General features: G+C 47.9%; 1 protein-coding gene across 2 annotated transcripts; it reads left to right on the forward strand.

Annotated features, from left to right (window-relative positions):
* The first annotated feature begins 10,204 nt into the window (after positions 1 to 10,204).
* Positions 10,205 to 26,550, forward strand: NIPSNAP1 (nipsnap homolog 1). 2 transcript variants are annotated; one of them, XM_078435606.2, is made up of 10 exons: positions 10,205 to 10,338; positions 16,906 to 17,033; positions 17,230 to 17,275; positions 17,536 to 17,630; positions 21,273 to 21,343; positions 21,491 to 21,631; positions 21,952 to 21,983; positions 22,325 to 22,419; positions 23,572 to 23,655; positions 25,389 to 26,550. In XM_078435606.2, the coding sequence occupies exons 1-10, from the start codon at positions 10,247 to 10,249 to the stop codon at positions 25,451 to 25,453; spliced, it is 849 nt and encodes a 282-aa protein (XP_078291732.1). In that variant the 5' UTR covers positions 10,205 to 10,246; the 3' UTR covers positions 25,454 to 26,550. The 2 variants fall into 2 exon arrangements, with proteins under 2 accessions (XP_078291732.1, XP_060468771.1); XM_060612788.3 differs by lacking the exon at positions 25,389 to 26,550 and having other exon boundaries at positions 23,572 to 24,160.
* The last annotated feature ends 731 nt before the right edge of the window (positions 26,551 to 27,281 follow it).

Raw genomic sequence — 27,281 nt, forward strand, 5'->3', positions numbered from 1 at the left:
CCACCCAGGAACCTTGACCTTTTAAAGAGTATTGGCCAAGTATCTGTTGAATGTCTTCCAATTCGGGTTTGTCTCAAGTTTTCTCACGATCGGACTGATGTTCCGGATGTATTTTTGTAAGCTACGCCACATTATTTTGGGAGCAGGGTGGGGATTAAAAGCCAAACAAAGAGGTTCTGGCCTGTCTGCAGCCTGAGGCTTAGGGAGGTGATTTGATTCATTAATATCACCTGGCCCAGGTGATCTGGGACCTAAGACTTCTTTTTTTTTTTCTAATTTTTTTTAATGTTTTTATTTATTTTTGAGACAGAGAGAGACAGATCATGAGCAGGGGAGTGGCAGAGAGAGAGGGAGACACAGAATCTGAAGCAGGCTCCAGGCTCCGAGCTGTCAGCACAGAGCCTGACGCGGGGCTCGAACCCACAGACCATGAGATCATGACCCGAGCTGAAGCAGACGCCCAACTGACTGAGCCACCCAGGTGCCCCTGGGACCTAAGACTTCTGAGGCCGTGGCCAGGAACCAGTGTTCCAAGGATCCAAGGAAGCAGTTCCTGAGGCACTGACCCTGAAGGAAGGCAGCCTGCAGGTAACAGCTATCTGAAATAAGTTACCTGAAATAACAGTAGTAAAGGAACCTAGAACACCTTAGGAAATCACTAGTACTCACCCCGTTCCCGTTGGGCCAGGATGTCCCTCACGGTGTTAGAGGCAGGCAGACCTGAGTTGGAATTTCTACTTTTCTGTAACCTTGCTCAACTTAGCTTCTCTGAGCTTCAGTTACTTCATCTGTAAAAATGGGCATTAATAATAAATTACGTGACATGTTTAGGAGCCCTTATTAAAATAAGAATTGAGGGGCGCCTGGGTGGCGCAGTCGGTTAAGCGTCCGACTTCAGCCAGGTCACGATCTCGCGGTCCGTGAGTTTGAGCCCCGCGTCAGGCTCTGGGCTGATGGCTCGGAGCCTGGAGCCTGTTTCCGATTCTGTGTCTCCCTCTCTCTCTGCCCCTCCCCGGTTCATGCTCTGTCTCTCTCTGTCCCAAAAATAAATTTTAAAAAGTTGAAAAAAAAAAAAATTTAAAATAAGAATTGATACTTATTGAACACCCTCTATGTCTAAGGTGCTGTGTGACCTCACAAAGGTTTTTGTTACCTCTGGGTCTCCCATCTCATCATCGCTTAAATTGGGGGTGGGGGATAGGAAATGGAATTGCAAATAGCACCTAAAAGTACACATTTATTTCACTTGTACTGAGCGATGATTTTCATACACATGCATTCTCACTGAATTCTCATGATTAAGTAGATTATGCCCATTAGGCAGTTAAAACTAAAGCGCCCAAAGTGAACTTACTGGCCAAAGACCACAGAGCCTAACAGAGATCGAGGCTGGATCCTCAACCCACATTTCTAGCTCTGGGCCCATGGTTTTCCAAAGACAGCATGCCTACAGTAGCAGGCACGCCTTTGTCTACAGCAGGAACTGAAAAATAACTTTTCTGGGCTAAAATGTATACTCTGGCCTAATTTGCAATTTGATACTGTTTCTGTGTCCTTTACTGTGGTATGTACTTTTGAATCTCAAGCAACATTCTGTATTAGCTTCCTTAGGCTGTTGTAACAAAGTGACAACAAACTGGGTGACTGGGAACAATAGAAATGTATTGTCTCACAGCTTTGGAGGCTGAAAGTCCAAGATCCAGAAGTCAGCAGTGCCGTGCTCCCTCGGAAACCTGGAGGGAAGGCTCCTTCTTTGCCTCTCCCAGCTCCCGGTGTCCCCAGATGTTCGCTGGCTTGTGGCATCATTGCAGCCTCCACATTGTGTCTCCCTGTGTCTTCACACGGTCTTCCCTCTGTGCGTGCCTGTCCTGTTTCTAGATTTCCTTTTTCCACAAGGACGCCAGTCATGCTGGATTGGAACCCACCCCAATGACCTCATTTTAACCTGATTACCTCTGTAAAGAAGACCCTGTTTCCAAGTAGGTCACATTCTGAGGGACTGGGATTGGGACTTCAATATCTCTTGTTTAGGGGACTGAATGAGCCTCTCCTGTCACACTCCCTGTACTTCTGACACAAAGCCTGTGGCTTTTTTTACACCAAGCAATTCTCTGAGACACCAGCTGGATGTCCTACAATTCAATTCAATTCTGACACCAACTAGAGTTAGTGTAGACCCTGCAGGTTAAGGACACAGTCCCATGAGACTGCTTCTCCTTCAGATGCCAATTATAAGTACTGGTTGTCTTCTGTACTTCTGACCTACTGGCTACAAATTGGGATTCCTGTGACCTCCTCCTTGGACTTAATAATTTGCTAGAACTCTTGCAGAATTCAGGGAAACACTTGGGTTTACTGGCTTTTATAATAAATAGCAAAATGAAGAGGTAAATAGGGCGAGGTCAGGAAGGGTCCAGGGAGCAAGAGTTTTTGTCTTCATAGAGTCGGGGATACACCACTTTCCGAACATATGGATGTGTTCACCAACGTACAGCCTCTCCTAACCCCCTACTTTTGGGACTTTTATGGTGGCTTCACCTTGTTGGTAGACGTGATCGGTCATTAACTCAACCTCCAGTCCCTCTCCCCTTCCAGGAAGAAGGGGGTTTGGGCTCAAAGTTCCAAGCTTCTAATGATGATTTCATCTTTCTGATGACCCCACCCACTCCCTTCCAGGATCTCACCAGGCATTACCTCCTCAGAACAAAAGATGTTCCTATCACCCAGGAAATACCAAGGGATTTTTGGAGCTCTGTGTCAGCAACCAGGGTCAAAGATCAAATATTTGAACAAAAGGTGCTGGTAGCACTCTCTTATCACTTAAAAAATGACAAGGGTTCTAGGAGCTGTGCCAGAAACTGAGGGCATAGATGAAATATATATTTTCTATTAATTCACAGGACACAATTCAGCTCATAACATTCTCTTTCCAAAAGCAGACTCCAGGTGCTGTATTTATGCCAGTATAGCTGGGGAGGTCCAGGAAAGTCACATTTTCCAGGAAGGATGCCTTCTGTAAACTTTGAATGATTCAAAACTTTGTATTCCAAGATTCGTTTTTCCCCCTAGGAATGAATGTAAAGTAGGTGATGAAATGCACTCGCACAGCTCATAAATCTATGACTGTCTTACCCCATTTTTGCTTTTGGTGCTGCTTTGTATCTTTGCAGCATTATCTCTACCCACGGACACTCTCCTAAATTGACAGCACTACCTGTTGAGGAGTGATTCAGTCCTCTTCGTGGTGTCTTATCACATCCAGTATTTACTCCAAAGGTATTGATTTGGGGGTGTGTTTTTCAGCCCTAGCGTCTCTACTTTGTAAATGTTTGAATGATGTTGTTACAGCTTTTTTAAGTGGTTTGTAATGTCAGTGAACGACAAAATAACAGCTTAATGGGCACAGAAAGCTGTTGCTAGAGTCCAAAGGATGTTAACAACAGTGTGATTTGTTGGGGTGCCTGGGTGGCTCAGTCGGTAAGCATCCAACTTTGGCTCAGGTCATGATATCATGGTTCTTGAGTTCAAGCCTCACGTCGGGCTCTGTGCTGACAGCTCAGAGCCTGGAGCCTGTTTCTGATTGTGTGTCTCCCTCTCCCTCTGCTCCTACCCCACTCACACTCTGTCTTCTCTCAAAAACAAATAAACATTAAAAAAATTAAAAACAAAAAACAAAAAAACGACAGTGTGATTTGCTCAACAATGACACCGGTGGTCATTTGTTTTCCCCGCTACAGTGGCGCCGCCTTGTGGTAGTAGCATAAACACTTTTTAATCCATTGCATCTCCGTGGCTTTGAAGTTGTTCAATACCTAAGGAGTAAAATTGTTTTCTTTTCCTGGTGTTTGTGTGATTTCCAGTGTACACACAGAGTGTCACTTTGTTAACATTTTTGTGGCACTACATCAAAGTTGCATAAGTCATATCTGCATATAATGCATACTGCAGAAAGACTGGAACTTGGCAGTGTGGCTCATGCCCTAGCCAAAACATAAAAGCTTTCTTGTCCCTGTCACTCCTGTTTGGGGTCCTGTAGGAGCCAGGGGATGCAATTCTCAGAGAGCAGCTGGGCCTGAGCATAAAAGCCCATCAATAAGGAGCAGGTGACGCTGCCACAGCTGGGTAATTTGTCTCTTTGCTCTTCTGCAGCCTATTTGGTGATGATGTATTTGTCCCAGAGAATAGATGATGGCAGGTTTGTTCATATTTTACACTTATGAACCTGCCTCTTCCTCTCCTCCTGGCTCTGCCCATCTGTCTTTGTCCCTGGCTCCTCTCATTTCATTTCACAGATCGGGCAGCAGGCCTTGGCCATGAGTTATGAAGGTGGATTCTGTGAGGGCAGCTTTGGGAAGGGAGGGAGGGAGAAGAGATGGGTCAGCTCCCTGGAGAGAAGGGATGGATGGACAGGTTCAGGAGAAAGAGATGTCACAGACTCAGTAGTGAGTGGGAAGGGACCTGAGAGAGGAAGGGGAGGGAAAGATCCTGGGGCAGAAGACAATGATGCTGGGGAGGCCTGCTCACAGAAGATGGCTTGGAATGCTGGGTCCAACCCCAATAATTAAGTTGGGCCTAGTGTAAAACCTAATTGTTGTAGCCATCCTCCCAGGTGGCCCCCATGACTCATGTTGGTATTCACACCCTTGTGAAGCCCCCTCCCACACTGATCAGGACCAACGTGTATAACCAATGGGACGTGCAGAAATGATGAAGTGTGATTTCCAAGGCCAGGTCATGAAAGTCCTTGGAGATTCCACTTTACTCTCTCTTGGATCACTTGCTCTGGGGTAATCCCACTGCTATGTGGTAAAGACACCCAAGAAGTGCCTGGAAAAGTCCATGGGGCAAGGAACTGAGGTCCCAAGCCAACACAGAGCAATCACTTGTCAGGCGTGTGAGCAATCTACCTTGGAAGTAGATCCAACAGCCCCAGTCAAGCCTTCAGATGACCACAGCCCAAGCTGACATCTTTTTTATTTTTAATTTGTTTGTTTATTTATTTAATCTCTACAGCCAACATGGGGCTCGAACTCATAACCTCATGATCAAGAGTTGCATGCTCTAGTGACTGAGTCAGCCAGGAGCCCCCCAAAGCGGACATTTTGACTGCAGCATTGTGGGAGACCCTGAGCCAGAACCAGTCCAGCTGACCACTCACTCCTGAATTTCTGACCTGTTTGGACATGTGAGATAATTGTTTATTGTTCCAAGTTGCTAGATTTTGAGGGTAATTTATTCCACAGTAATTGGAAATGGTCTAATTTCTTATTTGTAGAACTGTCATTCAGCATCTCTCTGGTTTGCTGCTCAGAATGCACAGTCATGGGACAGGGACCCATTCATGACAGGTGCTCAGTTAACCATCATTGCATGTTACTGAGTGTCACAAAGAGAACCCCTGTGCCTTACTTATTCAAGCAGGGTAAATGGAGTTAGTTAAGCAAGGAGAAGGTTCTGGGATGGAGTAGGTATGTATTGTGAGGAGAGGGATAGGGCCACAATTAGGATGATCAAATCTCCTGGTTTCCCTGGGACAGAGGGGTTTTCTGAATGGAGGACTTTCGGTGCTAAAACTGGGAAAGTCTAGGGGAAGCTGAAATGAGTTGGTCACCCTAGCTGGGGTTGGGATGGGGTTAGGGTTTCAAAGCTGCACTTCCAGTAAGCTGCCACACTGTGGTTCATATGACATGGGAAGGGAGATCTGTCTGACCAGGAGAGATGGTCAGGGGTGGGAGCTTGCTCCTGGAGCTGCCTGGTTTCATCCTCTTGCCCCACTTAAGTGGAGGGAGATGGGAAAACCCTCTTACAAGTGTCAGACCAGTGTAAGGAGGCTGCAGGTCAGCCCTCCCTTCTTCTCCTCAGCAGAGGGGGCCAGAAACATCTAGAATTTGGTGAAGATTCTCACCCTAGACCAGGAAGGCCAGCCCCTTTCTGTCCATGGGTCCTGGCTTCCTGTGGTTTCATTACCAAATGCCTTCTACCACACAGCCAAAAAAAAAATCAGTGACCGGTCACCAAGGCTGCCTGCTCCATTGTTAGAGAGGTATTTCCTTGTACTGACTGAGGAGCTGCTACCAAATAACCTCCACCCTTTGATTGTATTTGATTCTGCTTGCTTTTTTTTTTTTTTTTTTTTTTTTTTTAATTTTAGAGAGGGGAGAGGGGCAGAGGGAGAGGGAGAGAATCTCAAGCAGGATCCACGCTTAGCGAGGAGCCTGATGCAAGGCTCGATTTCATGATCACAAGATCATGACCTGAGCCGAAATCAAGAGTCAATTGCTCAACTGAGTGAGCCACCCAGGCACCCCATGTGCTAAAATTTCTAACCTGTTTCTTCATGGCAGCCTTTTCACATACTATGCAACATTGCTTTCTCTGCCTCAGGTTCCCTTTGCCCTGCTCCCTTCTCCTGGCAAACCCTCTCTGCGTATTGTTTCAAGCTTAGGTCCAAAGTCATAACTCCTGGGAGGTCTGATGGAGCCAGTCGCTTCCGCCTCTCCAGGTCTGCCACACTCAGAGTCTAAGGGAAGGGCAGCTCTATGGCATGACACCAGTGACATCTCCATCTACCCATCTGGGCTTGTCCTGAGTGGCTGTGACTGGGGAGCCTCTGATCACACCAACTTCCAGAAGGGGGAGCTTATTCCCTGTTAGTCCCTCTGATAACCCCAAGGAGCCACTGGGCCCAGATGTGTCTCCAACACCTCTCTTTGTTCTTCTTTGTTAACACTAAGATCTGGCCTCAGGCTCACAGTGTTCTGCCTTAGCTACAAGGCAGTGGCTGCAGTGTTATTTCCACTGTATTTATTTGGATGATTCTGCCTGTTTATGAACAATTGATCCAGGTTTTCCATTTATAATGAGGATATGGCTTCCTTTTTATCTATCTATCTATCTATCTATCTATCTATCTATCTATATTTTAGAGAGAGAGAGCACATACAAGTCGGAGAGAGGAGCAGAGGAAGAGAGAGAGAGAATCTTAGGCAGGCTCCACACTCAGCGCAGAGCCTGCCGAAGGGCTCAATCATACTGGGATCATGACCTGAGCCAAAATCAAGAGTCAGATGTTCAACCAACTGAGCCACCCAGGTGCCCCTATCGTTTCCTTTTTAAAATAAGCTACACATATAATACATGTTAAGTTAGAAAACACAGGGGAAAAAAAAAAAAAAGAAAACACAGGGGAAAAAAATCATAGTGCAAGACTCATTTTTTTATAGAAGTCATTACTGACCCTCAAGTCTATATGGGACCTCCCTTTTTCTCTTCCCCACACATTGTAAGTCCTTACAGCTCCTTGTACTTCTTCATAGTCTGTATTGCAATTGACAAAAATACTTTTGTGTGTATTTTTCACTTATTCAGTAAATATTTAATGTATCATGCAAGAGAAATGAGAGGAGAGCAGCTTAAGGCATCTGCCGTAAAGGGGCTCAAAGTCAGTGCTGATTTGATTTTGTCTCTCCTACCAGACTTCAAGTCCCAAAAGGGCTGGGGGCTTGTTGTCCTGTCTACCTTTAGTGTTTCAGAGCTTAGCACAGCCAGTAGCCAGGTAGACGTAGTATTTGCTGAATGATTAACAAAATTAATGCCTGCGCTCCACTCCCCCTTGCCAAGAACACCAGGAGGGAGACACTGGTCTGCAGCCAGTGGGTGGATATTCTTTGAGGAGGTGTACATGCAAACATCCATGTCCCTTTCGGCCCCTGGGCCCCTCGTGGGGTCTGCAGGCTCTCCCCTCCTGCTGAGGTCTGTGACCTGGGGGATTGTGGACCGAGAAGGGATTAGTTTGGAAAGCAGGCAAAAGAGCTGGGCAGGGCCAGAAGAGGGCATGGGGCCCCAGAATGTCCAGGCAGAGATGGTAATATGGGATGAAAATAGAAAAGGAGATGGAGAGAAAATGTACCTATGGCCTAGAGCCTTGTCCAACTGTCTGCAATTGTTGGGGTTTGCTCCTTTGATAAATGTGCTAAATACAGCCTGTGGATCCCTCCTCCCCAGAAAAAAAAAAAGACGCACAATTTCAGGGGGCCTACTGACCCTCTGCCACTAGACCTTGAGTGCCCAATTAAGAATCCCTAGTATCAGAAAAAGATTCCATGCTCCTGGATAGGAAGAACAAATATTGTTAAAATGTCAATACTACCCAAAGCAATCTACATATTCAATGCAACACCTATCAAAATAACACCACCATTCTTCACAGAGCTAGAACAAACAATCCTAAAATTTGTATGGAACCAGAAAAGACCCCAAATAGCCAAAGCAATCTTGAAAAAGAAAATCAAAGCAGGAGGCATCACAATCCAGGACTTCAAGCTGTATTACAAAGTTGTAACCATCAAGACAGTGCAGAACTGGCACAAAAACAGACATTCAGATCAATGGAACAGAATAGAAAACCCAGAAATGGACCCACAAATGGATGACTAACTAATCCTTGACAAAGCAGGAAAGAATATCCAATGGAATAAAGACAGTCTCTTCAGCAAGTGGTGCTAGGAAAACTGGACAGCAGCGTGCAGAAAAATGAACCTGGACCACTTTCTTACAGCATACACAAAAATAAACTCAAAATGGATGAAAGATCTAAACGTAAGACAGGAAACCATCAAAATCCTTGAGGAGAAAAGCAGGCAAAAACCTCTTTGATCGTCTTACTCAACCTCTTCTTACTCAATATGTCTCCAGAAGCAAGGGAAACAAAAGCAAAAATGAACTATTGGGACCTCGTCAAAATAAAAAGCTTCTGCACAGTGAAGGAAACAATCAGCAAAACTAAAAGGCAACCTACAGAATGGGAGAAGATATTTGCAAACAACATATCAGATAAAGGGTTAGTATCCAAAATCTATAAAGAACTTATCAAACTCCACACCCAAAAAACAAATAATCTAGTGAAGAAATGGGCAAAAGACATGAATAGACACTTCTCCAAAGAAGACATCCAGATGGCCTACTGACACATGAAAAAATGCTCAACATCACTCAGCATCAGGGAAATACAAATCAAAACCACAATAAGATACCACCTCACACCTGTCAGAATGGCTAACCTTGACAACTCAGGTAACAACAGATGTTGGCGAGGATGTGGAGAAAGGGGATCTCTTTTGCACTGTTGGTGGGAATGCAAGCTGGTGCAGCCACTCTGGAAAACAGTATGGAAGTTCCTCAAAAAAAAAAAAAAAAAAAAAAAAAAAAAAAAATAGAACTATCCTACAATGCAGCAATTGCATACTAGGTATTTATCCAAGGGATACAGGTATGCTGTTTCGAAGGGACACATGCACCCCAATGTTTATAGCAGCACTATCAACAATAGCCAAAGTATGGAAAGAGCCCAAATGTCCATCAACAGATGAGTGGATAAAGAAGATGTGGTATACATATACAATGGAGTATTACTCAGCAATCAAAAAGAATGAAATTTGCCATTTGCTGCTATGTGGATGGAACTAGAGGGTATTATGCTAAGCGAAATTAGTAGGAGAAAGAAAAACATCATATGACTTCATTCATATGAGGACTTTAAGATACAAAACAGACGAACATAAGGGAAGGGAAGCAAAAATAATATAAAAACAGGGAGGGGGACAAAACATAAGAGACTTTTTTTTTTTTAACGTTTATTCATTTTTGAAAGAGAGAGAGAGACACAGAATTCGAAGCAGGCTCCAGGCTCCAAGCTGTCAGCACAGAGCCCAATGCGGGGCTCGAACTCACAGACTACAAGATCAGAACCTGAGCCGGAGTCGGCTGCCCAACCGACTGAGCCACCCAGGCACCCCAGAGACTGTTAAATATGGAGAACAAACAGAGGGTTGCCAAAGGGGTTGTGAGATGGGGGGATGGGCTAAATGGGTAAGGGGCATTAAGGAATCTACTGAAATCATTGTTGCACTATGTGATAACTTGAATATAAATTTTAAAAAAAACAAAAACAAGAATCCCTAGTGCCATTGTTCCATGCTCCCATTTTACCGAGGTGGACACTGAGGCCCAGAGTGGGCAAAGGCCTTGGTCAAGGTCACAGAGCAAGTCAATACCAGAGCTGCAGGAGTTCTGAAAACAAAAGTCTGACTTCAGCTCTAACTCTGTGGAGTTGGGGGACGCCCGGCGGAAACGCCCACCTGGCTGCTTGCAGAAGGAAGCTGTCTACGCGGTGGGGCGGGGCTTACTCACGCCCCGCCCCGTCGCCGGTTTCGGGGCGGGGGCTTCCTTCAACCTGCGCCGCTCCAACATGGCTCCGCGGCTGTGCAGCATCTCTGCGGCAACGCGACGGTTGATGGGGCGCCCGAAGCCCGGAGCAGGGGACCTTGCGGCTGCCGCGCGGTGAGAGCCGGGGCAGGGATGGGGGAGCGCTTCGCGCGCGCGGGGAGTGCTGGGGAGGGGACCAGGGTCTTGGTCAGAGGAATGGACAGACTCCGGCTTGGAATCTATATGGGTTAGAGGCGGGAGCAAGATCTAGGCCTAGGGAAGAGCTCTCAGCAAAGAATGGGGGAAATGGTAAAGGTAGGCGCAGGGTCTTTGTCCTAATGGATACCTGGCTCTGGGCACAGGATGAAAGATGGGGTGAATGAGAGGGACATGCCTTGGGCCCTGGAGAGTGGGAGCCGGGCAGAGGGCAGAAGTGGCTTCTTTTCTAGGCCTTTGAGATGATTGTGAAATAACACCTACTGGGGCCTTCTAGGAGAGGCAGCTCCTCCCTCGGAAGTTCTGGGGGGAAGAGATACGGATAGCAATAGGGGACCCCCAAGGGCCATGGCTACACAGACCCTTTGCTCCCCAATCCTGAACAGTACAGGTGGGGCAAAGGAGGCCTGGGAAGGGATGGGAGTTGCCCAAGGTCACTCCCTCTGGTGTCCGGAGGTGGCATTGGGTCCGGACCCAGGTCTCCTGACAGTGCTCTTTGCACCACAACTGGTGGCCTCCTGGGAGAGGCAGTTCTCTCAGCCTGGGCTTTTCTTTGGGCCCTGCTCTGGACTGAGGCAGGGCTTGGCCTCCTTGAACAGCCCTGGGCGGCCCCTCCCTCCTGCGTCTCCAGCGGCCTGTACTTTCCCCATCCCCTCATCACCCTCTATACACACTTGCTTGTCTGCCCGACTAGCCTGTCATGTCATTTTTCTGTTAATCCAGCCCCTAGCACAGGGTTCAGGACAGTGTGTGCTCAAGAAGTGAAGACACCTGTCTCCCCACCTGTGTGCGAAAAAGAAGCAGGGGGCCCTCCTCTCCAGCAGCCTAGGCTTGAAGCTTCAGAGTTCTGTGAGACCTTGCCATGAGATCTTAGAGCACTGTGCACTGTGGCTCATGGGTCATTGGGAAAGAGGAGCTGAGTGTGTTCCCCCCACCCTGTCCGCCCAATAATTGGGGAGAAAGCTGGTATCATGGAAAGAGCCTGGAGTTTAGCGCCAGCATATCTAACTCAGCCTTTCTTAGTGGGGTGAGTCGTTTGGCCTCTTGAAGTCTCAGATTCCTCATCTGCAAAAGGGGTGATAAAATAGTCTGTATCTCATAGAGCTGTTGAGGGTGAAAAAGGCCATGTATGTGAGGCTTCTAGCCCCTGGTAAACATGCAACAGATATTGCCCTTGTTCTAACAGTTTCTGCACGAACTCCTCATAATATCAGGGCTGAAATGGCCTTGGGGAGATCATCTTCTGTGAGCTCCTTGTTTTCCAGGAAATCGAGGCTGGGATTGGGACCTCACTTCCCCAGGGTACCAGAATCGGTAGGTGGTAGAGCCATTTGTGTGGCAAATATCCAGAGACCACAAAAGGAGCGTGGAACATAAGGCAGCCTGCTGCTCCTCACTTACTCACTTGACTTGGGCACTAGAACCTCTGTGAACCTCGGTTTCCTTCTCTGTAAAGTGGTGATGATGATCTGCTGGGCGTTTTTGCAGGCTTGCTGTGAAGGCTCTTGGACTAATGCTTCCCACGTCGCTCAGGGACTGCTTTACAGTTACTTATGCCTTTTAGATACCTGGGAACATCCCCTCCTGTTGACCTTTAGGCCATCCCATATCTCTCTGGAGTCACTAGAGGGACAGGTAGCAGCCTTTCTGACCTCCGAGGTTTGGGGACTGCTGGGATGGAGATAAGAGTGTGGGCTTTAAAGTCAGATGGATGTGGGTTGGAATCCTCTCGGCCGTTAACCATCCTTGAGCTTCATTTTTCTCAAATACGTGTCATGCAGATTAGCACATAGTAATTGCTTAATAAACAGCGGTTGTTACTACTGCTGTACCAGTAATCCTGTTAACAAAACTTTAGTTCTCTTATTTTTATTACTGTTATTATTATGCTTTATTTAAGTAAGCTCTACACTCAATATGGGGCACTTGAACTCACTATCCCAAGATCAAGAGTCACATGCTCTACTGACTGAGCCAGCCAGGTGCTCCAGAACTTCAGTTCTTTTATTTATTTATTTATTTGTTTATTTATTTATCTAATGTTTATTTATTTTTGAGAGAGAGAGCATGTGCACGCAAGTGGGGGAGAGGCAGAGAGAGTGGGAGACAGAGGATCTGAATCAGGCTCTGCGCTGACAGCAGAGAGCCTTACATGAGGCTCGGTCTCACAAACCGTGAGATCATGACCTAAGCTGAAGTTGGCCGCTTAACCGACTGAGTCACCCAGGCACCCCCAGAACTTCAGTTCTTTTAGCTCTTATGTATGTCTTCTAAACATACACTTCTGGAATAATCAAGCAGATACATGGTCCTTTCTAAAGTCAGCCAACTCAGGGGTGCCTGGGTGGCTCAGGCGGTTGAGTGTCCAACTTCGGCTCAGGTCATGATCTTGCGGTTCTGGAGTTCGAGCCATGCGTCAGGCTTCGTGCTGACAGCTCAGAGCTTACAGCCTGCCTCGGATTCTGTGTGTGTCTTTCTGTCCCTCCCCTGCTTGCATGTGCGCTCTCTCTCACTCTCAAAAATAAATAAACGTTAATAAATTAAATAAATAAATAAATAATCAGCCAACTCAAAACACAAGAGTGTTTCAGAGTGTGCATAGAGCTGAGAACATTCTTGAGCAATTTCATTTTGCAGGGTGTCGGATTGTTGATCACTATTGAGAGTGCAAATGTGACATCTACCGAAAAGTTCTCATCTGAGACAAATATTTGTTGAGCAACTCCCAAGCCAAAAGCACTGTGCTTTGTACCCTGGGGGGGATGGGAGGACATTAGTGGCTTCCAGTGTGGCTGGGGAGATAAGACATACTTCTATGAAAAGGATGAAAGGGCCCATGGAGAAATAAGAGAGGTGTTTTTATGGAAATCCGGGCAGATCTTTCCTGCAGAGTATACAAAGCTGCGTTGTGTTTTTCTAGGCCTAAGAGGCATTCTTAATATAGTTTAGATACCAAAATCTTTGGCATTTCTGAGATTACATGGGGGGGGGAGGGGGGGCTGTGGGGAGGGAAAGAAATTAGGACTGCTCTAGAGCACTGATCCTTAAAGTTGAGCAGTCCCCTGGTGGGCTTGTTAAAACCCAGATTGCTAGGCCCACCCCCAGAGTTTTTGCTGCTGTATGTCTAGGATGGGCCCTGAGAATTTCTCAGATGACATTATTAGTGGTGGGTTTCAGAACCACTGGGATAGGGAATCTTGGATCTGTGGAAAGCTTGGCAAAGTACATGAGAGCTAGAATTCCAAGTGGAGACATCCAGCCTTTGTTTTGTACACAGTGGGGAGCCACAGAAGACTTTAGAGCAGAACAATAGCATCATCCAAATGGTGCTTTACAAAGATGGATGGGCAGATTAGGAAAAGTGGGGAAAGAGTGGGAGCTGGGAGATGAGTTAGGAAGTTTGGTAGGAACAGTGATGTTAGTTGCACTACCTTGTCAGGACCTTTCTCTAAAAGATCCATCCTAACGCCCCTATTTTACAGATGAGGAATATAAAGCTCAAAGAGATGAAGCTGAGCTGAGATTAGAACCTGGATTCATCCAGAACCTGTGCTCTTAAGCACTAATTCTGCTGGTGGTGGTGGGGAGGGAAAGGGACCCTGAGTCCTGCGTCCACACTCTGAACCACCCTTCCTTTAATTTATTTCCTTCCAACTTTCATCATCTTCAAGCGGCTCTGTCTTAGTGTCCCCTCACTCCTTCATTTGTTTTCCAGACACAGACTGAGCACGTGCCAGGTGCCCAGCACCATTCCAGGCAGTGGGGATACAAGGGACAGATAAGATCCCTGTCCATCTGGGGCTGCTTCTACTGGAGCAGACAACAAACAAGGCATATAATAAGGGGGGAAAAAGTATAATGTGATAGAAGGAGCTACAGAAACAGAGAGCAGGGTGAGAGGGGTCGGGGCGTTCAGGGGCAGGAGAATGTTATGATTTCACTGAGAAAATGAAATTTGAATTCTTGAAAATGTGAACCTATGGACACTGGCTTGGAGTTCAGACCCTGTCCTGGGATCTTGGACAGGTCCCATCTTGGGTTTTGCCTGAGAAAAGATCTTTAGAGATAGGTTGCTTTAGCCTGCTCATTTGACACACTGGGAAACTGAGGCCCATAGGCATAAAAGATGAGAGAGTTGTGGGAAGAGATGGGAGCCCATCAGAGCTCCTGGATTCCCCTGCCATTCCCCTGGAGTGAAGAGCATTCTAGCCCCCAGGCTCTGTCTCCAAGGGCTGACCTCCTGGCTGTTTATCTTGGTCAGTACTGATGTTAATAAATTACTCAAAGCCCAGTCCTGGAGCAAAGGTCTTGGTTGACAGTGAGTAGGAGCCATTGTTTTCCCTGCCACCACCCCTTCCAAGGGAAGCATCCCCTCTACATTCAAATCAAAGTTCGGATCTCTCTGCCAGTGGCTTTGTTGAAAGTCCTGGTTCTTCACAGTATCTGCCTGATGCTCCCCAAGTCAGTGCTCAAACTGGAGGTGGGAGCCAACTTTGGAGGAAAGAGTTCTGGGTTTCTTCTTGTCTCAGCTCTGCCCCTGATTTACCATATGACCTTGGGCAAGTTCCTTAAACCCCCTGACTATTTTCACATCTTAAAAATGGGGACCCTAATAGTATCAACCCTATGTCAACTTTACGTAGATGCAGCAGGATCATGCTTCTGACAAGTTGATCACAGATCCCTGACACAGACGATGTCCTCAGCTAAAGTATCTATAGCGAAGCTATATTCTGGTCCCCAAATTTCATAGAACCACACTGCCCATCTGATGATAATTGTCTTTTCTTTTTTTAATGTTTATTTATTTTGAGGGTGCATGCACAAGTGGGGGGGTGGGGCGCAGAGAGAGGGAGAGAGATCTGAATCAGGCTCCACTCTCAGCGCAGAACTGAACATGGGGCTCCATCTCACAACCATGAGATGAGATCATGACCTGAGCTGAAATCAAGAGTTGGGCACTCAACCGACTGAGCTACCCAGGCGCCCCGATGATAATCATCTTTTTTGTTCTTTGTTAATGAAACAAATACATGCACAATGACAGAAAGCCTGTGAATTCAGAAACACTTTAAACAATTTTATTTTTTTAGCTTTCCAAAAAGCTTTAGTGAGTAAAGAAAAATTTAACCATCTTCTCCCCTCTCCCAGGTAAGCAGTATTTGGTTTGGGACAAATCCTCATTCATCTTTCTCTGTGTTCATATAAATGGTTTACTACTTTAAGATGCTTTTTTAATTTCATCAGTCTCAGTGGCTGCTCCATATTTTGGAAAAAAATAATACTTTGATTTGCCAAGACATTTATTCTAGCCACAGAAAAAGATCGAAAAAGTACACTTGCTGGCACTTAAGGGCCAGGCTCTCTGGCTAGAAATCATCCAACATGAGAATTGCTTTTCAGGCCTGACTACAAGTTGTACCACTGCTATTAAGCAAAAAGATTTATAGCCTCTGGCCACCTAAAAAAAAAAAAAAGCCCGCCCCTGCTGGGACCTTGTGTGGGAAGTATAGTTAGGGTATGGCAGGACCAGGTGGCAGGTCCCCTGCTCTGAACAGAGTACTTCATTCCTTTGTTCATTTTTCAAGGCACCTTAGCCAAGCACACAGGGTGGATAATGTCAATTAAATGTTGCCTGGATGAATGAATGAGTCTTGCCTTGCAATGCCTTTTTACCCTATCTGCTGTTATCTGCCAAATCAGCCCTGGAGATTCAGAGATTGGTTAGATCACCTCCTCTGGAGGGTTTGCCCAGACTGCCAGAGGCTTGCTCACCTAGGCTCTCCCAGATACCTCTGGCTATAATTATGTTCCAAAGCCTGTTTTTTCCAGTGGACTGTGACTTCTTCAAGGACAAAGCTTAATTTTCTTTGGCTCTCCATTTATGGGGACTGGGAAGAGGCACAGGTCAAGTGTAGTGTGGGTACTGGGGAGCACAATGAGTGTAACCTTCTGTCAGAGGGGACAGAAATTGCAAAGAAAGCACTGAGTAAAAGAGCCTGGTATATTCAGGGAGGAGCACATCTGGAGAGTGGAGTACACAGGTTGGAGGGAGGGGACAGCAAGGAAGGCTGGTAAGATACATTGCACTGTCAGGTTTTGGACATCAGGCAAGGTGGTTTTAGGGTTGATTTTCTTGGCAAGAGGCTGCAGATGTGTGCCCCAAGGAACCTCTTGGAAAGGGAAAAGTGGAGGGAGGGAGGAGAGAGGTGGGAAGTGGGGCTCTTCCCCTGGCCTCCTGAGGCCTTGCAAAACTTTAAGAAGCAAAGTGGGTAGCCATGACCTCTGTAAAAGGGACCAGGTCTGCTCAGCTGACTCCAGTGACATTTTAAACTCTGGGTCTGCCACTGGATTCTTTGGCTCCATTCCTAGAAATATGGGTTCCTCAGGACATCTGAGGGATGGAGGAACAGGATATCGGAGCCAATGGAAAAGCCAGGGCTCCCCCCCACCCCGCTTGCCCCCCTGAACTCCTCTGTCCTGCAGCTTCTATTCCAAGGACAATGAAGGTAGCTGGTTCCGCTCCCTCTTTGTGCACAAGGTGGATCCCCGGAAGGATGCCCACTCCACCCTGCTGTCCAAGAAGGAAACAAGCAACCTCTACAAGATCCAGTGTGAGTGGCTGCTGAGCCAGCCCGCCAGCCCTCCTGGGGCCTCTGGGGGCCCGCAAGGCTTCAACTGGGACAGGAGAGGGGCTGGGACATCCTGAGCTATCCTGGGAGCCCTGGCCTGTGGGACGTCCCCCACCCCAGTTCCCCACAGACACACACACACCCTGCTTCACCTTCCATTTTCTGTCCTCTGTTGCAGTTCACAATGTGAAGCCCGAGTGTCTGGATGCCTACAACAGCCTGACGTGAGCATCCTCCTCCATCTGCTCATCCCTCCCTGCTTGGGTTGGAGACTCCATCCCAGCCCCGTTCTCCCTGCAGAGGTCTAGGAGATGTAGATGTCAGAGCCAGAAGTCCTAAAGATGTATTGTCCAGACTCTGCATCTTAGAGATGGGGACACTCAGGCTCAGCCCTGAGGGCCTGAGTTGGAACCCTTATCTCAGGGACCCTGGTGGCTGATGTGAGCCCTCCTCCCTCTCTCTGTCCCCCTCCCCTCCACCCCAGGGAAGCTGTGCTGCCCAAGCTGCACCTGGATGAGGACTACCCCTGCTCACTCGTGGGCAACTGGAACACATGGTACGGGGAGCAGGACCAGGCAGGTGAGGTGCCCACCTCCCCAGTGCTACTGCCGCCCAGCCCGGATCTCTGACACCTGTCATGCCTAGCCACCTTCCACACCCTCCACAGTGGCACCCAGAGAGATCTTTCATAATGCAGTCCTCCTCAGCTCACTCTACTGCTTAGACACCTGTTGTGGCTCCTGTCTGCCCTCAGGGTGGCCCACGAGGCTCTGTGAGCCCTTCTGTGCCACATCCTCTTTGCTTTGCTTCCTGTGCTCTCCCACTCAGGACTTCTTGCAGTTCTCCAGATTGACCATTTCACCCTCCACTTCCAGACTCTTGTTCCTGCTGTTTCTTCTGCTGGAAACATCCTTTTTCCCTTGCCCACTTTACCTGGCTCACCCCTCTGCTCAACCTTTGTTTTGGTGTAGACCTCACCTCCTCCTAGAAGCCTTCCCTGATCCTCTCCACCTAAGCGGGGTCAGGCACCTCCCCTGACTTCCCTCTTCACAGCCCCAATCGTGCACCCCATATTGTGCTTGCTTGTTTCCCCATATAGGTGGTGAGTTCTGGGATGGAGGGGTCCCTGTCTGTCTTTACTACCGAATCCCCTATATGTAGCACATACTTATGGAATTCACAGAGGCTCTTGTCTGAGCTGGTTCCTTATAGCCTCCCGGAGGTCCCCATAGCATGCACTATCCCTCCCCCAGAGACCCACCCTGCCCTTGGCACCAGCTGCTAGGCTGGCACACATAAATTTGACTCACAGCATCTCATTCACTCAAAGGGTCCCTGGTATTTAGACTGCACTGTCAGGGCAGTAGCCACTAACCACATGTAGCTATTTAAATTTAAATTAGTTAAAATTAGGGGCACCTGGGCGGCTCAGTTGGTTAAGTATCTGACTTCAGCTCGGCTCATGATCTCGCAGTTCGTGGGTTCAAGCCCCATGTCAGACTCTGTGCTGACAGCTCAGAGCCTGGAGCCTGCTTCAGATTCTGTGTCTGTGTCTCTGTCTCTCTCTGCCCCTCCCCCACTTGTGCCCCTTCCTTGGCTTGGAGATGCATCACCCCAGTCTCTGCCTCCATTACCACATAGCATTCTCCCTGTGTACCTCCATCTTCACATGGTGCCCTTTTTGTGTCTCTTTGTCTCTCAAAAATGAATAAACATTAAATTTTTTTTAATTAGTTAAAATTAAAGAAAAGGAAAAATTCAGTTCCTCAGTCACACTAGCCACCTTTCAAGTGTCCACTGATAGACCCGTGTGGCTCGTGGCTACTGTGTTAGCACACCCATAAGACATTTCTATTATAGCAAAAAGTCCTTTGGACATGCTGATTTAGACTCTGTATAGCACAGGGAGCTCTTCTGCAACAGTCCTGATAAAGGGTCTTCTAAGTGTCCCTTGAACACTCCTAGTAATGGGGAACTCACTCCATAATAAGCAAACCTATCTCATCCTTCCACAGCCCTGATAATTGTATGTGTCTTAAAAAAAAAAAAAAAAAAAAAATCAGTGTCTTACAGACAGATTCCCTTGATCATGTATTCTGTTTCTGTAACAGACATTGACACATTGTTAGGTGGATAAGAGAAGAGCAAACTGTCTTGAGCTTTAGCCCCTACCATTTTCCCATATTAGGAACAACTTAATCAATCAGCTCTAGCTATAGTCCTTGGATTCTCTTAATTATTTGCTAGTTGGGAAATGAACTTTGAGGGATGGGATCCTGAACTTTTAAAGCATGTCCTAAATTTTGTGTATCTTGAGGTGTCGTCCCTTGTGTAGAATCAGCTAGGGAGCAGAGACCCCCACCCCACCCCAAGCCATCCCCTAGAAGTAGGGCTCAAGAATCTACATTTTTTTTTAAATTTTTTTTTTTAACGTTTATTTATTTTTGAGACAGAGAGAGACAGAGCATGAATGGGGGAGGGTCAGAGAGAGGGAGACACAGAATCTGAAACAGGCTCCAGGCTCTAAGCTGTCAGCACAGAGCCCGACGCAGAGCTCGAACTCACGGACTGTGAGATCATGACCTGAGCCGAAGCCGGCCGCTCAACCGACTGAGCTACCCAGGCACCCCAAGAATCTACATTTTAATGAACATAGAAGAACCGTTGATCTATCTCCTAGAGAAAGCACTGCAATTGTTAGAAAACTGTCTTTTCGTGGACCTAGGATTCCTTTCCTGTAACTTTTCCCTATTGGTCCCCAGTATGATGTTTATCCCTCTTCTACCGGTCAGCATTCCTGAGCTTGGTAGACTTCCATCCATATAGTATTTTTGCTGTTTCCCTTGGGAAAGAGGCCTTTAAACTCTCAGGTCAGACCATTTTGCAGAGAGGAGAATCAAGGTATACAGATGGGGTCAGAAAGCAGGTAAGGGATAGGCTGGGGATGGGAAGGAACAAAAGTCTGTGTTTCCAAACCACTGGTCAGCCAACTGCCCTCAGCTCTAGTCTCCCTTTGGAGACCTTCCTCTCTCGACCTCAGCCATGCTCCCAAGGGTGACAAGACTGTTTCCTTTTTTCTCTTCCACCTTTATTATTGGAAGGTGTAGTAGTTTCCTACGGCTGCCATAACAAAGTGCCAACTACTAGGTGGCTTAAGACAACAAATTTATTCTCTCAAGTTCTGGAGCTCAGAGGTCTGAAATCTAGGTGTTGGCAGGGCCGCGCTCTCTAAAGGCTTTTCTTGCCTTTTCCACCTTCTGGTTTTTGCTGGAAATCCTTGGCTTTCCTTGGCTTGTAGATGCATCACCCCAGTCTCTGCCTCCGTTACCACATAGCATTCTCCCTGTGTACCTCCGTCTTCACATGGTGTCCTTTTTGTGTCTGTGTCCAAGTCTCCCTCTTCATATAAGGACACCAGTCTTTGAATTTAGGTCCCACCAATATGACAGCATCTTAGCTTGATTATATCTACAAAGACCCTATTTCCAAATAAGGTCCTATTCTGAGGTTCTGGGTAGGCATGAACATAAGGGGCAGGGGAATACTATTTGACCCAGCAGAGGGGCTATGATAGAAAATTCAAACAGTACACAAGAGTTTTCAATAAAAAGCAAGGCTCCCTCCCGCCCACAATACCTGGGCCTCAATTCTCTGCCCCAGGGGCATCTTCTGTCACAATCTCTTGGGTCTCCAGTGAGAGATGGTATAAAGACCAGCATCTCTGGATATGTCTCCCCACCCCTAAACACATGTGCTAGCATACTGTGCATGCTGTTCTGTTCCTTGGTTTCTTTCTTTCTTTTTTTTTTAATTCACTAAGAATGTTCCATCTCAGCCCATCAGGCCTACTCTCCCTGTTTGTCCATCCTGTCCCTCACAGGCCTGGTGTGCTGTTGCACCTTGGGTACAAGGACACACCTGATCCTTTTGTGCTATTTAAGGAAGATTGGGTGGAAACATTATTCCCATTTTCAAGATGAGGACGTCAAGGGCTTGGGGGGGGGGTGTCAAAGGCCACCTGGCAGACCTGGAGTTCAAACCTAGGCCTACTGGGCTTGTGTCTGGGGAAATCCCCTGTCTAGCACTGTCCCTTACCAGGGCAAAGGGAACTCAGCTGGAGACTGCCCCATCTCATACACACTTAGCCAGCCTTAGGGTAAGCAGGGCAGGGTCCCAGCAGCCCCCTGACCTGTACCTCCTATTTTCCTCACCCCCCAACAGTACACCTGTGGCGATTCTCAGGTGGCTACCCAGCCCTCATGGACTGCATGAACAAACTCAAAAACAACAAGGTATGTCGGCATCTGTTCCACAAACCTCTCTGGAATATTGGCTCTGGCTCAGCCCTGTGCTGGGGGCTGCTACCACTACCCCATGAGATACACCCCCAGGGTGGGGGGCTCTTCGTGGCTGCCATGCCCAGACTGCCACACCCACAGGAGTACCTGGAGTTCCGAAAGGAGCGGAGCCAGATGCTGCTGTCCAGGAGAAACCAGATGCTCCTTGAATTCAGCTTCTGGAATGAGCCACAGCCCAGAGCAGGCCCCAACATCTATGAGCTGAGGACATACAAACTCAAGGTGCCTCCTCCCAACCAGATCCCTGCCTGCCTCCCACCTTCCCTGCTGTGGTGGTGCTTTACAGATACACCAACGTGGGTGGGTCCTGTGCCCCAGCACCCAGACTGGGGCTTCTGGCCTCTCCCTCCCTATGGGTTCAGAATAGAGGTATGTACACACGTGTGCACACATGCACACCCAGGTACAAGTCAGGACCCTTGAATGAGGCCAAGTGGCCCCTGGGGTTGGGGAGACATAACAGTTTCCCCCCTCTACCCAGCCGTGACATTTGGAATCTGAGATGGGGCTCATTTCCACTCTTTCCCCTGGTTCTCTTTCAGCCAGGAACCATGATTGAGTGGGGGAACAACTGGTGAGTGGCAGTGCCTGGGGTTGGGGGGACCTTGCCTACCTATCCTGCTTAGTTCCCTGGCATCCCACCTTTCCCAGGGCCATATGTCAGGGAACCCGGCATCCTCTGCTCCTTGTGGATCCAGGAGAAGGATCCAACCAGGATGTGAACCCTCTTCTAGCAGAATACCCAGCCCACGGCTGTACCTCTGTCACCCCCTTCCCTGTTCATCTCTGAGAACTGGGGGGTCCTACCCTCAGGCTCCTCCCTTGAGGTGTGGCTAAGAAATCAGCCTGGTGACACCTCATAGGGCCCTTTGCACTCGCCCTGGTCCCTGCTCCACACTCTTCTGCTGTCCCTAGGGCGCGGGCCATCAAGTACCGGCAAGAGAACCAGGAGGCAGTGGGCGGCTTCTTCTCGCAGATAGGCGAGCTCTACGTTGTGCACCATCTCTGGGGTAGGCTGGGAACCCTCCAGGGGCCTTCTGCTTGTCCCGTTTCTCCATTGTCACTCTATATAGACAACGCAAATATATTAGTGCCCTTTTGAGCTTATGTTCCAACAGAGGGGGACACCACCTCAGACATAAACTAACACAAAAACATCATTTTGGGTTATTACAAATAATGAAGACGCAGGGAAAAATGATGAAACAAACGGGAATGACTTGGATAGACAAAGAAGGCCTCTCTGAGGAGGTAAAATGTTAGCTCTGCTAAAGGATGAGAAGGAGCCAGCTTGTGAATTGCCAGGGAAAGGCATTCTAAGTAGAGGGAACAACATGTGCAAAGGCCCTGTGGTGGAGAAAACCCCTTCAGGGTTTTGAAGAGTGCAGAGGAGGCCAGTGTGGAGATAGGGATGGGTGTGAGGAGATAGGGACAGACCAGATCAGGCTGGGCCTTGCAGGTTGTGGAGACAAGTGGGATTTATTCTAAATGCAGTGGGAGGCTGCTGCAGCATTTTAAGCACATGACCTGATTTGTATTCCACTATGATTGCTCTGGTTGCCATGTGCTTTGCTGGAGAGAGTTTGTAGGGGAACAAGAGAGGCAGTGGGGCATCAGGAGATGGTTATACTAGTTCAGGCGGATGGGCTCAGGAGGATGGTGGCCTGGCCTAATGTGGTGGCAGCGAGGATGCTGAAAAGGCCACAGATTCATTAGTCTGGAGGTGAGGCCAGTGGGCTTTGTGGATGAATTGTCTGTGTGAGGTGAGGCAGGGAGAGAACTCCAGATTCCTGCTTCAGCAGCTAACTGTGTGTCTCTTACTGAGACCCTAGGAAGGGCAGGTTGAGGGAGTCAAGAGTGTAATCTTGGCCCTTGGAAATGTTGCCTTTAAGGTGCTGTCACATCCAAGTGGAGACACAAGTGGGCACCAGATATATGGCTCTGGAGCCCGAGGGAGAGTTCTGGGCTGGAAATAGAAAGGTGGATGTTGTCAACAAATGTACAATTGGATGAGATCGTCAGAGCAGACAGTGTGTGGTAACAGTCTGAGGCACTGGGGAGAGACAGCAGGACAGGGTTTGGGGCAATGGGAAGAGGGCTCTGTGCTAGGTATAGAACCAGATCCTCTATGCCCACGGAATGAGCCAATGCCTTTCCTACAGCCTATAAAGACCTACAGTCTCGGGAGGAGACTCGAAATGCTGCCTGGAGGAAGAGGGGCTGGGACCAAAATGTCTACTACACAGGTGAGTGCTTCTGCTGGGGCATCAGCCTAGCCCTTGGAGGTCATCTGCCAAGAGCCCAGTCTGAGGATAGAATCCCCTCTGCAAGGAAATCAAGCCTCACTTGATTACCTCTAGTGCTAGGAAGCTTTTAAGACAGTGAGTAGGTTTTGATCTTGGTGGCACACTCCATGTGATTTAGGCAGTGGGTCTAGGTGAGTGCCTCAGGGGACGAAAACACAGGTGGTCCCAATGCACTGTGGCCTCAGGCATGGTTCTTCACACTGAGGGCTCATCTGTAAGATGGTGATGGTGCCTCCCTTGGAGGGCTGGATGGAAGATTCTAGGAGCTAATTTCTGGAAAGTGCTTCCAGACTGGCACAGAGGAGGTGCAAATTTTTTGAGCAAATTTTTTATTCTCCATGTTTGCTACCTTGCGGGGACCCCAGAGAACCACGTGAAGTCAGCAAGTGTTGATTGTGTGCCAGTAACTGCAGTGGGTGGCTGGCTGGGGGACACAGAATGAACAGAAGAAGCCTGTCCCTCCCCTTGAGCTTACACTTAAGGATCCACACTTACCAGCTGGTGTGGGGGAAAATGCATCTCCTGAAGTAATTAGCAGGAGCCTCAGTCTTGAAAGTGTGGTGCTGAATGGCAGTATCAGTATCTCCTGGAAGCTTGTTAAAAATGCCAAATCTCAACCCCCACCCCCAGCTGCTGAATCAGAATCTGCACTTTAACAAGAACTGGAGGTAATTGGTAAAGTTTGAACAATTCTGAGCAAGAGGAGTCTGACCTCCTGGGTGACCTTGTGCTGACCTATGGACTGCAGCCTCCCCATCTATAAAATGTATCTGTGGAACCAAATCAGTGTTTTGCAAACATTAGCCACTTGAGGACACCCTCATAGCTTTTATCCTCCTTCTATACTATGGCAATAATTATTTTCTTGATAATGAAAAAAAATTTTTTTAATGTTTATTTATTTCTCAGAGAGAGAAACACAGAGCATGAGCAGGGAAGGGGCAGAGAGAGAGAGGGAGATACAGGCTCCAGGCTCTGAGCTGTCAGCACAGCACAGAGCCTGACGTGGGACTCGAACCCACAAACCATGAGATCAAGACCTGAGCCGAAGTCAGACGCTTAACTGACTGAGCCACCCAGGTGCCCCTGATATTTTTCTTTAAATCCCCCTACTTCTACACCTAGCTTTTGTTCTAAGCAATATCTGCAAAATCACTTTTTGCTTATTCTCTCACCTATACAGGAACATAAAAATATAATTATGAAACTTTAAGAATGTTGCATCTCAGCACCACCCAAGTCCCCTCTTATCCCACAATTGGGCGCTCTCTGTTCTAGGAAGGCAGTGGGGCTTTCCCTGTCTCAGCATCCTAGGCCGCCTCCTCTTTTTTTTTTTTTTAATTTAATTTATTTTTTAATTTTTTTATGTTTTTATTTATTTTTGAGACAGAGAGAGACAGAGAGAGAGAGAGACAGAGAGAGACAGAGCATGAGCAGGGGAGGGGCAGAGAGAGAGGGAGACACAGAATCTGAAGCAGGCTCCAGGCTCTGAGCTGTCAGCACAGAGCTCGACAAGGGGCTCAAACCCACGGACTGTGAGATCGTGACCTGAGCTGAAGTCGGACGCCTAACTGACTGAACCACCCAGGCGCCCCCTCCTCCTCCTTCAAAGTCCAGTTTTGGGGGTTGGTTTGCCTCTGACCCCTCTGTGACCTCTGTTTCTCTCTCCGCAGTCCCACTGGTGCGACACATGGAGTCTCGGATCATGATCCCTTTGAAGATCTCGCCTCTCCAGTGATGCTGCCGCTGCCTCTGCCTCCTTCCCCTTCTCCCTCAGGGCAGCCAATGGACAGAGGAGATCACAGTCCTGCTGTCTTGGTTTTCTTTCGGATGTGGGATGACTCTGGGGGTTCGTGCTCAGCTCAGACAAAGGGGAAGCTGAAGGATGACAGGGTTCTGAGGACTTGCAGCTCTGCCCAGGCCCTTCCCACCTTCCCTGCCCACCCCTTCCCCTGTGCTGGAAGCAGTTTTTAGTTTCTCTGATGAAAAACAGCAACCTTTTATGTATTCTCACATTGCCCCCTAAGATTCCTCATCTCAAGGCCACCACTCCCTAGTTATCACCATGGAAGCCCTCAGTTTAGCTTTACTTACACAAAAGGTAGTGTGTCCAGTGGTTAGAGGTGGGGTGGGGAGGAAGGAAGTCAGACCAGGCCTGGTTGTCTGGAACTCCCTGGTCTCCACTGGGCCACCCACTTGCTGGATAGTCTGAGCCAAGTCCCTCTTGTCAGGGAAAAGCCTAAAACTGCCTCAAGAAGTAAAGGGGAAGAAAACCCTAAAGTTAGCAAAATCAGCGTGAGATCCTACATATTCCATTGAGAAAGGCTGGGAAAAGGGGTGGAGCTGGGAAAGATCTGGGTCACAGAATAGAACATGAACTTAGAAGGTAGAACATAGAATCCAGACCTTGGATTTGAACTGCAGAATTTGGAATACAGAATCGGGAAGATAGAACAGAGGTTACAGAACACCTGGGAAGGGGTTCCCAGTACAAGACAGAAAGAGGCTCATCTCTTTCTCCCTACATAATGAGATGGAGAACTTGACTGTGTAGCTCCAGCACTGCTGTGTAGGGAGAGTCTCCTCCCCTTTTTCACTCCTGCAGGCTAAGGAGAGGGCCAGGGCCTGTATTTCCCTCACCCTGCAATTCCTTTTCTCTCTTCATATTCTATTAGCCCAACCCTCATTCTACTGGGCCACTGGGTATGTGGAGTGGGGTCAGGGACTTCAGTGATCCCCACACCTCATCAACCTCTAGGTAGCTTGATTCTGTCTCCCTTTCAGGAAAACTTATGCTGGAGTCACTGATGGAACCAATTAAAAATTTACTATAAACCGTGGTGTGTGTGTGTGTGTGTGTGTGTGTGTGTGTGTGTGTGTGTGTGTGTTTCATCTGCAAGGAACTTTGGCAGGTGCTAAGGGCAGGGCCAGTTTCCTAGTTCCATCTGGCTGATTTACGCGCCCCCCACCCCCCCACCCAACTCTGTTACCTGAGCTATACTCAGGAAGGGCCTCTGCACCCTCCCAAACCCCCATGGCAGAAGGGACAGCCCTTCATAACCAGGCAATCAGGACATTAGTGTTTCTACCTCTGGATGAGTAGGATTTACACCAAAAGCCCTTAACCCTGTCCTTAGAATTCATACCAAGGGCAGAAAACACTTGATACTGTCAAATGCTGCATGAGAGTTGTGACTGCCCTAGACAAACCAGGCCTAAAATGAGGAAACTACTGATGCACCCTTGGGGGAAAAAAAGTGTCAGAGAATGAATGCCTTCCCTGGCTTGCAGCCCTCACTAGTGTGGGATGTTTGGGTGTATGTGACAGTGGTTAAGAATCCAGGTCATGGAGGCATATCCGCAGTTTCAAATCTTGCCACTACCACGCTTTCGCGTTATCTTGGACCTACGACGAACTCATTCACTCAACTAGTCAGAAGCAGAGCGCGCACTAGTTGGGGGCCGTTGCTTTAGGCTCTGGGCAAAGAGTAAACAGGGTACCTAAGAATCTGCCCTTGCAGCATCAGTTTCCCGGTTTTGGAGGACAGCGTGAGGGTGTTGGTGAC

This window comes from Panthera onca, chromosome D3, assembly GCF_046562875.1.
Source record: "Panthera onca isolate mPanOnc1 chromosome D3, mPanOnc1 haplotype 2, whole genome shotgun sequence".
NCBI classification, from domain to species: Eukaryota; Metazoa; Chordata; class Mammalia; order Carnivora; family Felidae; genus Panthera; species Panthera onca.

What these genes read in the sequence shown, in the direction of transcription:
- NIPSNAP1 (XM_060612788.3), top strand. Translation starts at nt 10,247, where the DNA reads ATGGCTCCGCGGCTGTGCAGCATCTCTGCGGCAACGCGACGGTTGATG. An exon ending in GATGCCTACAACAGCCTGAC is followed by an intron (nt 17,276 to 17,535) that starts GTGAGCATCCTC and finishes CCTCCACCCCAG; the next exon opens with GGAAGCTGTGCTGCCCAAGC. An exon ending in CGTTGTGCACCATCTCTGGG is followed by an intron (nt 22,420 to 23,571) that starts GTAGGCTGGGAA and finishes CCTTTCCTACAG; the next exon opens with CCTATAAAGACCTACAGTCT.